At 41.2% G+C, this 17801-nt stretch overlaps 1 protein-coding gene across 5 annotated transcripts in view; it reads right to left on the bottom strand.

Annotated features, from left to right (window-relative positions):
* Nucleotides 1–17801, bottom strand: part of LOC124261927 (CCR4-Not complex 3'-5'-exoribonuclease subunit Ccr4-like) — a 39818-nt gene that overhangs the window by 2623 nt on the left and 19394 nt on the right. Inside the window, exons 1-4 of one of the 5 annotated variants that reach the window (XM_046696289.1) lie at nt 16914–17094; nt 6891–7308; nt 3511–3642; nt 1113–1292 (exon numbers count right to left, since the gene is read on the bottom strand). In XM_046696289.1, coding sequence (XP_046552245.1) covers nt 1113–1292; nt 3511–3549 — 219 coding nt within the window. In that variant the 5' untranslated portion in view covers nt 3550–3642; nt 6891–7308; nt 16914–17094. Of the gene's footprint in view, nt 1–1112; nt 1293–3510; nt 3643–6890; nt 7309–13631; nt 13657–15936; nt 16307–16913; nt 17095–17801 lie in introns of those variants that run through there. The other 4 variants (XM_046696291.1, XM_046696292.1, XM_046696290.1 and 1 more) reach the window with 4 other exon arrangements.

Here is a 17801-nt window from a genome sequence, read left to right as displayed (position 1 = left end):
TCCACTTTACCCTGGATGCATCCACGGCTTGGCCCGAAAATTTTATTCCCTCCCTTTGCTGGCTTTTTATCCAATCAGGTGTCTACGCTGGGAAGTTGAGCAAACCAATCACAACTCACTTTTGCTTCTTAATTTATCTAACCGTTTAAACTTGGCAACACAAGTTTCAGATCTGTCAATTTGTCTGTATTATTTTCCCCAAATTCTGAATGACACTGCGAACAAACCTTCGCGACTGCAACCGCTATCTTTGACACTGACAAGCTCGGATGTAATGGCGGCTTCGCTGATTGGCTACTGTGATGATGCGGAGCCAGCAAAGGGAGGTGATAAAATTTTTGGGCCAAGCCGTGGATGCATCCAGGGTATAGTGGAGAGTGATCGTAACGTATACCCCGGAGATAATCGAGGATGACTTCACAACAGATCTGTATAAAAATACAGTACGAACACACAGAGTAAGTCTCACTTCACAACAGTGCCGTCTGAAAACAGCATGGTCTCTTTGTGTGATCCCACCCATCAGAGAAGCCTAACCACGAACATACATGCCCATGCGATCTATTTCTACCACAATAGCTGACAGAAACCACGAGATGAATACACTGATAATACTTCACTCCAGAACTGCAGGAAACCATACATCTATACGCTGATAAAGTCACACCCCACCACAGAGCTGTGTGCAACCACACTGGCCTCAACCATTTACTTTCTTTAGGTGAGTGAACTTAGTTTTACCCGCACTCAGCAATATTCCATCTATATGGCGGTGGTCTGTAAATACTAAATCGAGTCTAGACCAGACAATCCAGTGATCAACAGCATGAGTATCGATTGACGCAATCGGGATACAATGACATGTGTCAAAGCAAGTCAGCGAGCCTGATCACCCGATTCCGTTAGTAGCCTCTTACGACAAGCATGTGTTACTGAAAATCAATTTTAACCTTGATCTTCACAGTTCTACTTTCTTTGGTTCTGTTATATCTTCCAATTAGGGACCATTGTTAAATGTCCTGGAGTTTTACCACCTTGTTCACTTTATAATTTACAACAATAGAGTTCTATCAATCAATGAGCAGCTTGAGATTCAAACAACGATATCTAACCTGTAACGCCTGGACATCTTGGCACCTCAGATCATCCCATGTGACATGTACATTGCCTACAGTCAGTCTGTTGCCGGTGTGGTTGCAGCGAAGCGTGCAGATGCTGACCACATCGGACCGGTCCAGGTATTTCTCAACGGCGTTCCACAGAAGCGTGTCCTGTTCCATGCCTTTCGCCTTCTGTACATGTGGCCAGACATTAGAGAGTTTTGTACATATGTCAGTGAATTTTGCTGAATCATTTCATCTCTTTACGGTATAGATACCTACTGTGTCTTGGTACTGAAGTGATTTTGGGTGAGACGTAAGAACTTTGTCATTTTAAAAAAAAACACTTTAGGCTTCTGAATAACTAATGTAATTTAGATTGTTATTTACTCTAAAAACATTATCAAATAAATAACATTTGTTATAATGCGATTCATGTCTTCATAAGTGACTAATAACTTCCAACATTTCTGTAGGACCTATTTACTCCAGACGTCCAGATTTGCAATATCCAACTTTTATAACAGCTTGTTCTGCTCCTCTTTACTGGTCGGGGCGGTTGGTTAGTTTTGTGGTTGAAGGGTTGGCTCGTCATGCCAAAGCCCCAGGCTCAATTCCCCACATGGGTACAATGTGTGAAGCCCATTTCTGGTGTTCTACCACCATGATATTGCTGGAATATTGCTAAAAGCGGCGTAAAACTAAACTCAGTCGCTAACTGTTTACTGCCTAATGGCAAATTAAGGTATCCGCCCAGCAGGGTCAGAACTAAAGAAGCTTCACTGACAAAGGTTTGATAATATTAGCTGCTGCAGTTTTACAAGGCCTGTGTACAACTATTCGAAGAGAAAGGTTTAGAATGTGATTATCAAAGGAAATTATCAGTTTTCACTTGATTGTCAAATGATTTCCTTTATCAAAATCAGAACATCTACAGCCTTTTCATTCCATATTAATAACAAGTTAAATACGTGTATTGGATGGAAACAGGTAAATATACACAAAGAACTTAGTTAGACACCCCCGGACATATCTCACGTTTGAATGAACCCCGATCCTAACCCTTTGGAGCATATCTGGGAGATTGGTCGTCGTGTGCAACAAGGTTACAATCGCTATTGACCTTGAATCTTGTAAGACACGCATAATGACATTTTGAATGTTCACATTACAATAAATTCAACATTAAACATTTCAGAGCCATACTTGTACAGACATGGTTTTGTATGAAAATCAGTGTGTGTTTTTAATGTGCAATTATCATCATAAAATCAACATGGATTCCAACCAGTTTGTCGTATATTAGGTACCGTATATTATGAGTCAAAGGATCATACGGGTCAGAAAAACGCCTGTTTTCCATCGTGGTGACCCTAAGAAGTTTTATGTACGTTTGAAAACCTATCATTGCAAAAATACTGGGGGTGCTTAATTAAGTTCTTTGTGTACACATTGTTTTGCTTCGAGTGGGTCCATGGCAAAATATTTAAGCATGTTAGATAAGCCCTTGGAAATAAACGTCTGCAGCCACGAAACACATACATTTGAATCTATCATCTAACTTTGAATTCACCAAGACTAGATTGTAAGCGAAGGTAGCTTTTGCACCCATACACTTCATTGATTCACAGACATTGATCATACCCGTTGTTCACCAAAATGTATTTACTCAATTATAAACGTTTTCTTTGCCATCTCGCCATATTTGTAAAGATTTTTAAGTGTGTACTTCTGGCATAAGAAACATACTTAACCATGACATCTGCCTTAAATAAGAACATTTCCGACCCATAGGAAATAACTCCATGCACATTGTTCAAGCCACAGATAAAATATAAGCTGTAACAACGTCAATCTCGGTGGTGTTATGTTACTGCATCAGATTTTATACCAGAAGCCGCAACCGGCAAGTAGTACTGAACTTACGATGGACGCATAAACGAACACCTGCTGCGTGTTACTGCTATTACTAATCTATTTTGCCGACACATTCTAAACTGCCATGTTTATATGATTTTATATGAAATTTGATAGGAAAAAAGACTATCAAAGGAACAAATGGTAGCTTTAATAGACTGTTTCACGTGACACATGAATAATGTGCCCATGGGACATGGTTTTAGTTATTCTTCTGCGTACAAATCTATTTTCCTACGTAGTATTTTATCAGGATCTCTTGAACTAATTGGATTTCAACATTCTGACGTGGAGATAAGGAAATCAATTGAATCCACTGGAAAGTATGCTTATATCTAACAGGAGACTTGGGACGTAGAGCATCCATTTGACTAAAGGACATTGATACGGATTACATACAACAATAATAGTGTAACAGGCAGTACAACTTCCTATATTAGTGATCATGATTTTACTGATTTGGAACACCGCAAAGACGCTATATATAACTTGCCTTTATCAAACTCGCCGTCAGGGGATTCCTTTGTGGCATTCAAGTGAAAATCTATCACTTCTGAAAAATGTAGCCTCCCCTTCATCAAAGAAGTCCTGGGTCCTCTTGATAAAGACACCTTCGTATCCATGCCTGGAACAGATACAAGATGATCCGTCTTATGTAAGAGCAGTCCTTTGCCAACTCACAGTCCACAGTCCCCCATCAGCCGTTTGCCTAATACCTTCTGGAGAACAGTACCAGCCTTGAGCCGTAAACAACACTGCCTACAGACCGCTATCAGCTCTGGGCCTTAAACACTGCCTACAGACCGGGCTATCAGCTCTGGGCTATCAGCTCTGGGCCTTAAACACTGCCTATTGAACACTATCAGCTCTGGGCCTTAAACACTGCCTACAGACCGCTATCAGCTCTGGGCCTTAAACACTGCCTACAGACCGCTATCAGCTCTGGGCCTTAAACACTGCCTACAGACCGCTATCAGCTCTGGGCCTTAAACACTGCCTACAGACGCTATCAGCTCTGGGCTAAACACCTGCCTACAGACTCTCAGCTCTGGGCCTTAAACACTGCCTACAGCTCTGGGCCTTAAACACTGCCTACAGACCGCTCAGCTCTGGGCCTTAAACACTGCCTACAGCTCTGGGCCTTACCTGCCTATGGAACACTATCAGCTCTGGGCCTTAAACACTGCCTACAGACTATCAGCTCTGGGCCTTAAACACTGCCTCAGCAGACACTGCTATCAGCTCTGGGCCTTAAACACTGCCTAAACAGCCCAGACTATCAGCTCTGGGCCTTAAACACTGCCTATAGAAACACTGCCTTATCAGCTCTGGGCCTTAAACACTGCTCTGGGCCATAAACACTAGAACAGATCAGCTCTGGGCCTTATCAGCTCACTGCCTACAGGCCTTAAACCTTAAACACTGCCTACAGACCGCTATCAGCTCTGGGCCTTAAACACTGCCTACAGACCGCTATCAGCTCTGGGCCTTAAACACTGCCTACAGACCGCTATCAGCTCTGGGCCTTAAACACTGCCTACAGACCGCTATCAGCTCTGGGCCTTAAACACTGCCTATAGAACACTATCAGCTCTGGGCCTTAAACACTGCCTACAGAACATATCAGCTCTGGGCCTTAAACTATCAGCCTACAGACACTATCAGCTCTATCAGCTCTGGGCCTTAAACCTTAAACACTGCCGCTATCAGACCGCTATCAGCTCTGGGCCTTAAACACTGCCTACAGACACTATCAGCTCTGGGCCTTAAACACTGCCTACAGACCGCTATCAGCTCTGGGCCTTAAACACTGCCTACAGACCGCTATCAGCTCTGGGCCTTAAACACTGCCTACAGACCGCTATCAGCTCTGGGCCTTAAACACTGCCTACAGACCGCTATCAGCTCTGGGCCTTAAACACTGCCTACAGAACTGCTATCAGCTCTGGGCCTTAAACACTGCCTATAGAACACTATCAGCTCTGGGCCTTAAACACTGCCTATAGAACACTATCAGCTCTGGGCCTTAAACACTGCCTATAGAACACTATCAGCTCTGGGCCTTAAACACTGCCTATAGAACACTATCAGCTCTGGGCCTTAAACACTGCCTATAGAACACTATCAGCTCTGGGCCTTAAACACTGCCTATAGAACACTATCAGCTCTGGGCCTTAAACACTGCCTACAGAACACTATCAGCTCTGGGCCTTAAACACTGCCTACAGACCGCTATCAGCCCTGTGCCTTAAACACTGCCTACAGACTGCTATCAGCTCTGTGCCTTAAACACTGCCTATAGAACATTATCAGCTTTCAGCCTCAACAAACCATATAACTGCCTGCTTCAACAGACGCGTGGTCAATATCAAAAGGTGCATATTAAACTGTATTAGATATTCTATAAACTGGGATGTTACACTAACTGGCCCTTTACATCGATATCACTGGAGCAGGTTCACACATCCTACACCCTCCATTTCCTTAACCCTACATCCAGTGAGCATGACACATAACATTGTTTATTATCCATATGGTGAAACATAACCAGTGTCATATATATCATGTGCACATGTGCACATGTCACTTTTGCCTAGCAAACATTGTTTCTGTATTTCATCTGCGACATCATTACACAACTGAACGTGACGTCAATTACCATGTTTTCTGCACAAAAGTACATGAATAAAATGGATAATGAAGAAATTATTACACTCGAGCAAGTGTGTCATATGACTTATACGAAACGAGTGTGAAATTGTGTATTGCCCGAGCGAAATATTAATTCTCTATCTATAGTTCTATATTTACATGAAGCTGTCATATTCACAACACGTATTCCGCAGTATACATGACAAACATCAAACAGTATAAACAGTATGTGTCAACCTGCCATGTTTTACTGAACAGAGTTATAATGTGTATAACGGATATACACCCAGTCACCTAGCTTGATTCAGTTATTTGGACAATGACAAAACAAACAACCAATTTGACTGGTGAAATGATGTCTGACAACATCACTGTAACAAATCCTATGTATCCTTACCTTCCTCGTAGAGGCCAATATACACATTCTACTAACACACCTGTTACCATGGCATATTTTCACAGAGGGTATTTGAGATGAGAGGAATTAACACCATGTGGATTCTCATAAAGTCCAACGATTTTTCTTTTTTGCAAGTTCATAATAGAAACAAATTTAGCTCCATTAAAACATTTGATTTTCAACTTTTAGTCCAATCCCACATACAAAACTTCAGTCCTCTATCCATTTGTCACTGAGAATGGTGATTCTAGATGCAATAATGAACCTATCTTCAGAGGTTCAGGACAGTTGTCAATAGTATAAGCAAATGACATCTACAGTGATGAGACAAGACAGCTAGTTTCCGCTCAACTAGTGGCAAGGAGTAGGTATCCCACTTGCTGCTCATCTGTTTCTTTATACAGGTTCTTTGGAAAAGTCAAAACAAGTTAATTTGCCAAGAAGTTTACCTTAAGTTTCAGTTATATCGGTGGTTTATCATTCGATAATAGTCAGTTCCTTTCAACTGATATACTCACGTGAACTATAAATACAGATCTAAATGGGTTTTTTAAAAGCATTATGCCTAAAGATTTAAAGTTACTTAAAATACTCTCCACAAGATTGTATGATAAGAAGGATGACTTCAACCGTCCAATAGTCACCTTTCATATCATGCAATATTCAATATTCTCCAGTCTTTTCCTTCCATATTGTACAACAAATGATGTACAATCATGTGTGCTGTTTCTACAACCATATCAAAGAGCGCTGTCCGACAACATAATAAACAACATCTCTTACTAAGAGATTTCTATTGGTGATCACAAACACCTACTTACTTCAACAGAGCTGGATGTAGATGGGTATTGTAGTAGCTGGGGTTGACTTCTTGTAAGCAGATGACATCAGCGTCCAGGTAGAGGAGCTCCTGCTGCAGCAGCTGATGGCGGAACTCCTGCGTGAGGAATCTCTTCTCTGTGTACTGATGGTAGTCGCCCAGCCTCCTGTGACACTCCGCAAGGATGTTGTAGCTGACAACACTGAAGCTGTGAGATGCTAACTTGCTGCAGTCACAGAGTGGATTCTGTATACAGCTTCGATGGAAGATGTCGGGAGATGCGTCCATGCTTGAAGGTGGCTGCTTGGTGTGTGGAATGAGACGATGATCCTTGAGCAGGCTTAGAAGCTATAGGGATTCTCCTCACATGGACAGGTCTCCGATGTGAATCTGATTGTGCTGAATTGCGTGGAGGAAGCCTGCCAATGACATATAAGGAAATGATACCCACGAGCACTTAAGGAAGTTATTTATGCTGGACAGCGTTACATCATGTTAATGCGCACGGTGGGATACAGACATACATTTATTCAGTAACCTGACAACAGATCAAATTATATAGCATGATACATCATGCACCGAATATAAACACTGTTTTGAACTGTATGTACTATGTAGGCTATCTCTCGAGGAGACTTCCTTGCTGATTTTCTCCTCCACACAGCCGATATTCGGCTAATAAGTCTGTGGCAAAAGTCATTAAATATTCCCAATAAGTCTGTGGCAAAAGTCATTAAATATTCCCAATTTTGAATTAACAATTTCTCAACACATAGTAAAGGGACCATGAATTTTAGTTGGCTGTATCCGAAGTTCGTTGTACGCATTTCGACTAAAATGTGCCGCAGTTATCGGGACCAAAAACACAGCTTGTAATAAGCATGTTATACTTATGGTTTACAGTACTGTCGTTCATAACCTACCACACTGGTACTCTTTTTATTTATTTTTTTATTTACCATTTTTTCACTTGTTTATAGGTACAGTACATGAAGTCAATATATGACATTGATAGGTACACATTGTGCTAACATACAAGAATACAGAAGCAATCAATGATATTTCTATAGAAAAAAGTCTGCAAATGCCATCAGATACACCATATCTTCATAGTGTGTGTGTGTGTGCGTGTGCATGTATATGTATACGTATGTGTGTATATGTGTATATATGTATGTATGTATAATGTATTAATGTATGTATGTATGTATGTATGTATGTATGTATGTATGTATGTATGTATGTATGTATGTATGTATGTATGTATGTATGTATGTACTGACTGACTGACTGAGTTTAGTTTTACACAACTTTTAGCAATATTCCAGCAATATCACGGCGGGGGACACCAGAAATGGGCTTAACACATTGTGCCCATGTGAGGAATCGAACCCGGGTCTTCGGCGTGACGATGTATGTATGTATGTATGTATGTATGTATGTATGTATGTATGTATGTATGTATGTATGTATGTATGTATGTATGTATGTATGTATGTATGTATGTATGTATGTATGTATGTATGTATGTATGTATGCATGTCACGACGAGGACGTGACTTTGTACGTACGTATGTATGTATGTATGTATGTATGTATGTATGTATGTATGTATGTATGTATGTATGTATGTATGTATGTATGTATGTATGTATGTATGTATGTATGTATGTATGTATGTATGTATGTATGCATATACGTATGTATGCACAGGGGGATATGCATTCAATTTGTATCTATATGAAATAAGGATAACATAGACAAAATTATTCATCCCTCTCCTTATAGTGCTGGAAGAGTGCATGTAGAGATGACCAAAAGGAGAAGAATCTGTCAACACCACAAGAGGAGGAATAAACATATTTTGTAATGTCATAATACTTAATTATCTCCCTTTTCACATGACTGATAAAGGGTACAGTTGAATTTCTGCTGTGTCTAAAGATAACCTGCTTCACAACAAGTATTATGGCATTAATTGGATTATTATTTTTCCTTTAATTCCAAGTAAAACATTATGTTTTGTGAAATATAACGGAATATTCAAGCCAGTTAAGAGCCATGACTGGAGGTTTTTCCAAATATCTTGAACAATTTCACAGTCCAAAAATAGATGGGTAATTGATTCAATGTTATATTTACAGAAACTACAAATGGGAAAATCTATGTACTTAATCTTAAACAAAAACTGTTTTGTAGGTAGAATATTATGGATAATTCGGTATTGTAACCATCTTAGAGCAGTGCTATAGGTGCACTTCCATGGGAAAATATTAAATATTTCCCACTCCTTTGGTAGGAGATTTAGATTCCTGGCTATCCCAGTTTCTATTATAGTGTTCTGTTTTAAATTTAGAGCATAGGAGTGTTTCATAGAAATATTTGCTACCTTTTTCACTGAATTTAAGTTTGGACAAATTAAAAGGGTATGTCGGTTTAATGCTCAGAGTTGAAAAATATGAAACATTTACCTTTAACATATATGTAATAATTGCTTGTTTGACCCCTTCAAAGGTCAGAAAATTTGTTCTGAGTTTATATAGATCTATAAAGTCATCAAAGGATAGAAATTTCCCGTCTGCTGTCAACATGTCAGATATAAACATAACTCCCTTGTTATACCAACATTTATATAGAATAGGTTTGTTATCAACCAATATGTCATCATTACACCAGATAGCCTGTGACTGGATTTCAAATTCACTTGTAATAGTATCTTTTTGCTTAGATGTGAACCAAGCCCAAGCAAGAAACACATCCTTCCAAAACTGATTAGTTAAGGTTGGAGTAACAACATTTTTAATATAATTGCTGTCTGCAGACCATAGGTAAATTTCACATGTTATCTTTCTAAGAAAAAGATAGTCCCACCTATTTGATTTCTGTAATAGTTTTCTTACCCATCCAAGCGTTTGTGCCGCAATTGTCTCTTTGATTTTTGGTACCTTTAATCCACCATGTTTAGGGAGAGATGTAACAATGTCCCTTTTAACTTTGTCTGGTTTTCCTTTCCAAATAAATCTAAAACATAGCTTTTGAAGCTTATCTAAGACATGATCTGGAGGATTTGGGAGTGAAGCAAATAGGTGATTTAATTTTGGGAAGCAGGAGTGATTTCAAAACTGTGTTTCTTCCAAAGGGTTTCTTTCGTAATTTGAGACAATTTATCAGAATAATTTTTTTCAACCATACTTTCTAAATCTATGTCAAAATGAATACCTAAAAGTGTAAATTCAGTATGAGACCAGTCAAAATTCCAGTCTTTGCATAATTTTAGTCTTGATCTCTTTTTTGATCCTATCCAAATTAGCTTTGTTTTTTCAATATTGAAAATTTTAATATAAATTGTATATTTATATACTTATCCTATCTCACTGTATGCACTTCTCTCTCTTGATTCGACACTGAGTGGAACGATGTAAACTTTTTTCCTAGGCCTCTCTTGTCCATCCGCCCAAGCACTCCATGCTACCCTCACTATAAGACAGCTTCCTAGCTCTCATGCAAAGCTTGCGGCATGCACCACTAGCTATCCACGTGACTATCTCTGAAACATCATTCTCATTCTTGGAGCCACTGGATAATATCCCACTTGGAGAATCTGCATAACGGGGAGGATGGGCTGGAATCCGCTCGCGTGAGATAGGATAAGTATATAAATATACAATTTATATTAAAATTTTCAAATTTTTAAACTTATCCTATCTCACGGTATGCACTTATCCCACGGTCGGACGGCGGGACACAGATACCCTGTGTCTTGACAGAGCGAACAGTAGGAACTGTGTAGACTGGAAACGACCGTAGAGAGCGATGCACAAGGGAGGCCTATTACGCATGCACGCAACTCCTATGCTTGTGCTGAGTTCTTTGGAACTCCTTGGCTTACTAAGCACAACGTCTCCTAGGGAGATGGGTGCTCCCGAGCGATGTGGAGTTTGGCCACAACCTCCCAAGAAGGACGTAGTTCAGCAAGAAAGGATGTCACTTCGCCACGATTTTCAAGGTACCCCCGTAAATTAAAGTCGGTTGACAATAATCGGGCCAGCCCCTGCTTCAAGAAAACCCCCACAGACACCAACCAGGGGCGGGTGAAAGAGGAGCACAACTCGGGAACTCCAAGCTTTAACGTTCAGTTCCGGGACAGCATCAAATTGACCCTCACTCCTTTGCAGAAGCTTAGTCAAAGGATGAGCAACTTCGGAGTCGGAACGCAACGAAATCCACTGGAATGCGGGAGTGACACACTTCACTGACGTAATTGCTTCGAAGAGTAGAGGTCAAGAAAAGTGAAATGTCAAACCCTTCCACATCGTGATACAGAATCGAGCTCCAGATTCGTCCAACCACCGAGGTGGTAGTATCTCCGTGTCTTAGTATAAAACTAAGTGAAGTAGTTCTAACCCATAAGCAATCAAAACATAAGGCAGACAGCAAGTTCAGAGTTATATTCTAGAAAACACAGGGAAGCAGCAACCGCGAGGGACCGTTCCCTATCTGCGTTGGTGGGCCGTAGACAACTGTTGTGCGAGCACAAGGGGTCCTAACTGGTGCAGACCTTGGACATCCTTGACTGAGAGGTCTCGAAGATAGTGCGAGGAGAAGACCGAGTCGGATCGCTAGAAACATCCTTCCATAATGGCGAGGAGAGCGCAGTTACTATGCAGAGCCATTGTAGACGCTAACGCCCGTGTCTCATGTGGATTGGAAGCTGTCGGAGGCGGTAAACTAGCGAAGGTGTAAGCCCGTAGGATGGTGGCTCTCACCCAGAAGGATAAAGTGGTGCGAGACACTTCCGCCCTGGATGTTGAGGAAAACGGAATGAAGAGGCGCTTGCGAAGACGGCGGCGATCTTTAGAAGCAGCAAGAAAAATCTTCAAAGCCCTAACAGGGCAAAGCTGCAGGTCTTCATTGTCATGGGCCCAAGGATCGTGGACAACGGTGGGATGGTAAAAGTACGATCGGGTTGTCCTGGCAATTGATTCTTCGCTACAAAATCCCAACGTAGACCGAGGAAGACTTTGCCATGTTTCTTATGTTCAAACTGGACTCTACTAATGTCCAAAGCGTGGAGTTCAGATATCCGAGCAGCTGTAGCCAAGGCCACAAGGAATAAGGTCTTGAAGGAGATCTGCTCAAAGTCCTTCTGAGCTAGGGGTTCATAGTCCGACGAGGCCAAATGACGCAGCACCACGGATAAATCCCAAGCAGGAGGTCTAAACTTCTTAGACTGATCGGTCAACTTAGAGGACCGAAGCAAATACTGAAGCTCAGGAACCGTGGAGACCTTAGAGCCTGTGGTGGTAGCCAGGACCGAGTTGATCGCAGCAAGGTAAGTGGCCAAAGTGGAACCCTTGAGCTTCTTAGACGACCGCAAATGCTGCAGAAACTCAGCGACGAGCTGAGGCGAAGAAGAAACAGGAGATGTAATGCCTCTGGACGTGCAATATCTCTCAAAACATTTCCACTTCTCATCATAAAGTGAGCGGGTGGAAGTCCGATGAGCAGAAGTGATGGCCATAGCCACTCTCCGCGAATACCCCTTGGCGATTAAGGACCTCTGCAAATGCGCCAAACGTGTAGAGACTGGGTGTGAAGGGAGACATGATGCCGATCCGAGTGAGGGTGTAATAGTAGGTCGTCCCAATCGGGAAGCGGAACTGGGTTGGGGTCTGCGAGCTGTGCGAGATCGACAAACCAACTCCTGACTGGCCAATAAGGCGCGACCAAAGTCAGTAGAATCTGCCTGGTCGCTCAGAGTGTCTGAACGACTCTGGGTAGAAGACCCGGAGGAGGAAAAGCGTAAGCGTTGAGTCCCTCCCACGAAATCGCCAGAGCGTCGAGATCCCACGCTAGTTGGTCTGGTATCGGCGAGACAAACTGCGGGAGCTGATGGTTGAACCTGTCTTGGGGGGGAAAATCAGGCCCTGGTGCGTGTCGAAAGTTGCTTCGATGAATTGAAGGGTCTGGGTCGGTGTTAGTTCCGACTTCGCAGTGTTTAACAACCAACCTAGGTGCCGGAGAAGCTTCGTCTATTATTTAGAACCTTGAATTCAAAATTATTGTTGAACATGACAGATGTTCCCCTGGAATTGTTTGTGAAGGGACTTATGTAGCATTCATTGTAACCCCATTGTTGTTTTATATGTTGAATATCTTCAGCTGTAAAGTGTAAATCTTGTAAACAATTAATATTAGCTTTTTTCTTTTTCCGAAAATTAAATACTTTCTTTTTCTTTTCATATTATTTTTGAGACCTCTGCAGTTGAGGGATACTATCTTCAGCTTTTCAGCCATATGATAGACAGGGGGTGAGGCACCAATGTGTACAAATAATGGGAATAATGAATAGCAGACCAAAAGGTCTGAGAAAAATTATGTACCTGTACCTTTTAATATGACTTCCAACAAATAACATAGAGGTGGAAGCGAAACATCAAATAGAAACAAGAACAATATATACAAATGTATCATTTGATACATATTAAATCCACTAAACTTACAGTTTATCCGTCCATTAACCATCTAGGGGAATAGCGATATCGAGATTGTCAAACTGGTCATCTTATCCTCAGTAATAAACATGTGACAAATGCTGAACGAAAACTGAACAAACATAACATGATGCATCTTTCGCTTTCATCATAGACAAATATACAAACTTAAAGTCTGTCTATGACAACTTTCTACACAAAGTTGGAAGTACAAAATCGGGCCCACAAAATCATATAATATACCCAACTTTTTAAATTGTTTGAAAGCAGATGACGACAATGACTTTTTACATAGGATTGGTTTTATCTTCAAGTTCGCAAGTGACGCAGAAATTCACTCTCCTACCCAGAGTTCCATGCGGCAAGCCAGCCTAGTACCTCTGCCACAGGCCAGAAAATGTCACGATTTGTCACATCTTGCAATGTCCATGCAATATCATGTACAGATTTCTTTTACTCTTTTATTTTTGACGAGTCTACACATCTAAATAAACATCTTTAATAGAATGGTTTAGTTTCACTGAGAAAATATCCAAAAAACATGTAACACTATTACGATTTGCGTAGCGATTCTTTGTTTACATAGGTTGTACGGCTCCACGTGCTGTCATCGAAGCTGATGGAGAGCAAACGATGCAGCCAGTTTGATAGACTAAGGCTTAGTCTCTGAATATATATAATTTTGATAGTAACAAACAAGCCCATTTATATTGAAAAGGAGCCCTAGGGAGACCAGAGATTCATCCTGAACCTGAGGAAATCTAAACTTGCTTTATTTAGGGCTTTAGCACTGCAGAGAGGGCTTGGCAGTAGGGAAATTAATGTGGTTCAGGGACTGTGAGACAGACTACCAGTTTGATATCTAAATATGTACTATCATAGACCTTACTGTCGCAGTTGTGGAAGAATATATATGTAACAATGTAAAACAATATGAAGAGAGCGACGAAAAGCTTTTGTGAGTCCAGTCTCTTCTTATTATGAATATGCGCGTTTGTTTACAAACAAGAGAAAAGTCCGGTCACGTGATATGCAAATTAGCCTGTGGCAGTGACGTTATGTTAATCATCGCTGTGCCGGAGTGTGGCAGACATTGACACGGTCACGTGGATACATATGACAGTTCTAAAAATAGTACGGTTTGTAAACATTGACACGTGGGGGGAGTGTCCACATGTATGATTTTTCCGTTCAGTTGATATATCTTGGTTACTGAAAAGTGGAGTAACAGTTCATGAACAGAATTCCAAATTTCACAACAACAAAAAGAAAAAAACGTACATTTCGTGGTTTTGTTAAGTAACGGACCAGGTAGAATCATAAGCATTGATATACATTCCGTATGAATGTGCAGATACTATTCGCTTAAGAGATTGTCATTTAATGTATTCACAGCTCATCGTCCAGTCCGACATCTTTCCCGGCAAATTCTCTACTTCGTCGGTATTGCAGATCGAGTGATATCAATTGGGTTATAGCTAAAACGGCACCACAGCAGAACGGCACCAAAATCGTTTGGCGAAAACGGCACCGTATTGGCGAAAACGGCTACTGATTTCTGAGCTAAAACGGCACCATATACAAAACACAGTATGATGTTGACTTTTATGTTTTAGTTCGTTTAATTATAACATTAGAATCAACATATAAAAAACACAGTATGACGTTGACTTATGGTTTTAATTTCATTTCATAAAATTAGCAAGATTATAACACGTGATATAGCTGGGATATTGCTAAAAGCGGCGTAAAATCATAACTCACTCAATCACCCATTACATTAAAATAACAAGATAACAAGATCACACGTCGAAAGTCCATATTTGGCCGGATGCTTATTTGGCCGAATGTCTTCATGAATTGCACTAAACGATTGGTCCGTGGATCATAGCATTTCTTGATAGTAGCTGCGACAGAGACAGGTCGCCATCCTTGAATAAACTCCACAGTTCGAAAACCACCTCCTGCCTGCCGATGTTGAAGACTGACCAGGTGCGGGGGTGAATATACAATGGGAGATCCACTCTCATTATCAGCTAATTTCCAATCACTGTCGGCAGAGTAGACGCATTCCAAAATCTGTAGCTTGCAAAGTTTGAATAATTAGGATTTTATCTTATTTTCACCATAAGATTTGCTTTTGCGGTCGAGGTTCCGTTATGTCCAAATGGTGCCGTTTTCGCCTGGTGACGTTTTTCTGTGGTGACCACCTGTAGGGTTCAGGTCGTGTCTGTACGTAGTTTGACGACCATAAGCTTTCTTTCTCTGTATTTTCAGTGCCACGGGAGGTACGTTGAGACCTTCCTCTCAATAGTTTTCCTTGGTGAATGTAGCATCTAATATGTCCTGCCTGTCAGACATCCTGACAAACATAACAACAATCGGTTTGGGCATATTAACAGTTCGCGGGTTAGTACCATGACGAGGTAGTCTGTGGATTAACCAGGTCAATGCACCAAGGATTGTTTATACCAAGATCTTCGAACAATTCAATGCAGCCCTCCAGAGGGTCTCGCGTGTCTGGGATACCATAAACAAGTAAGTTGCACTTACGATGGTACAGTTCTTGTTCCAGGAGCTTGTTTTCAAAGTGACACTTCATCTCAGCCATGTCCGACTTCAGCTTGTTTACCTCGGCCTTGTTGTCTTGAATATCAGCTGAGTTGTAATTCAGCTACTCCCGAAGATTATCGTATGATCCTCTCAGCTCAGCAATATCGTTCTTTAGTCCGCCTATTATGTCAGAAGTTTGTTGTTTAAGCGCCTCGTTGATGAAACACTTAATTTCTTCAGTGTCCGACATTATTTGTGAGTGTGATGGCTGACTATCCGAGTCACTATTCGGCAACAAAGAGCCCCTGTTTGTTTGTTCCACACTTTCCCCGGTCAAAAACTCAGACCGCCTCGCTGGACGTTGTCGGACTTTTTTTTACCTTTCCCCCTTCGATTCGTAGCCAGTTGTGTTGATTTAAGGCGGATTTAACTGAGGATCTGAAATCAAGCACGTCTCGCCATTCACGTCAACCGGAAGTCTACCACCCTGTTACTTGATATGGCCACCCTGTAACACATAATCACAGGCATATCCATGGTGGGTTGCCTATCCATTGGAGAGATAAGTCTAATTGTAAGGTTTGTGTGGTCCCTATGGGCTATATAGACTTTGATCATCACGTATTGCTGAGTGAGTGTCTGAGAAGGAGAAAAGGGCGTTGTGTTATCATGACTACGTCAATACCACACGCCATATTTCAGTTACGTCAAGGTGAAAGGCATAGCAACATGTGATTTGCAATAATGTTTGAGAAATCGAACTGTATATTGTAACACGTGTTGTTTAGCTACCACAATGATCCTGTCCAGGACGAGCATATGCCGACAATCAATATGTATGTCAAGATCACAGAGTGGTGATTGTCCTGCATACACGTCATTCTCGCGGGTATTTATGCAACGGCAAACCCAATCCATTACAGGTGACATAGTGGATCCAGGCCCCTGATACAAAGGAACGTACTTGTTAAACTTACCTTTATCTGGGAAAAACCTGGGTGCGTGAGGTGCCTGAAAAACATCCAACAACAACACTGATGTGACCGTCACATGTGCAGGTCAGTTAGTGATCAGGGTACACAGAACTGGAAGTAATGTATCTCCAGCTGTGACAGGTTGTCGATCGTTTACTTAGAGAGGTTATGGCTATTTACCCTAGCGGGGCTGTGACAGGGGACATAACTGTACATAATACCTGTGCACGTGTATCTCTGTGTGAGCGCCTCTGTGTTTACCGCTGATACAATGTGTGCATGTGTGTGTGCGCGCGGTCGTGTGTGTCATGTTGTATTTCAAGTGTATAATTTTATGCAATTTATTTTAATCATTTTATCAATCTCACGTTTTTTAATGCTCTTTAAGTCTGTTATCGCCTTCTGGCGGCTTGTGCATACACAGCTCTATAAATTTATGTATACATTATTTGTATGTACAAGATGAGACTAAAATAAACTACTACTACTACTACTACTACTACTATCGTATCGGCGGAGAGGTTGGGTAATAGGGTTACTTAAAAGCGGAGACGTGTGCAGGGGAAACTACTGGAACTGAGCATTATTTGATGTTATGACTTTTTTAATGCAAAAAGATAATACCATGATTTGTAGTGTTTTCCTTAATCAAGTATTTTACTGTTGACAGGATAATATCGAAATCTGTATGATTTGACACTAGGCATCGTGACACGCTTTTGAAGAGACGTTGTGTCAGTTCGCAAATTCAGTATCGTGTGTGTCCACCATTAGCGTTGATGCAGGCTTGACAACGACGAGGCATAGACCACACTAAGCGATTGAAGAAAGGTTGATGGATAACATTATGAATGGCTATTTGTCAACTGGCTGTGTTGTTAACTGGTTGCT

This window comes from Haliotis rubra, unplaced genomic scaffold, assembly GCF_003918875.1.
Source record: "Haliotis rubra isolate DU_JTF1 unplaced genomic scaffold, ASM391887v1 Scf816, whole genome shotgun sequence".
NCBI lineage: Eukaryota > Metazoa > Mollusca > Gastropoda > Lepetellida > Haliotidae > Haliotis > Haliotis rubra.
This window is presented reverse-complemented; position numbering and strand designations above follow the sequence as displayed.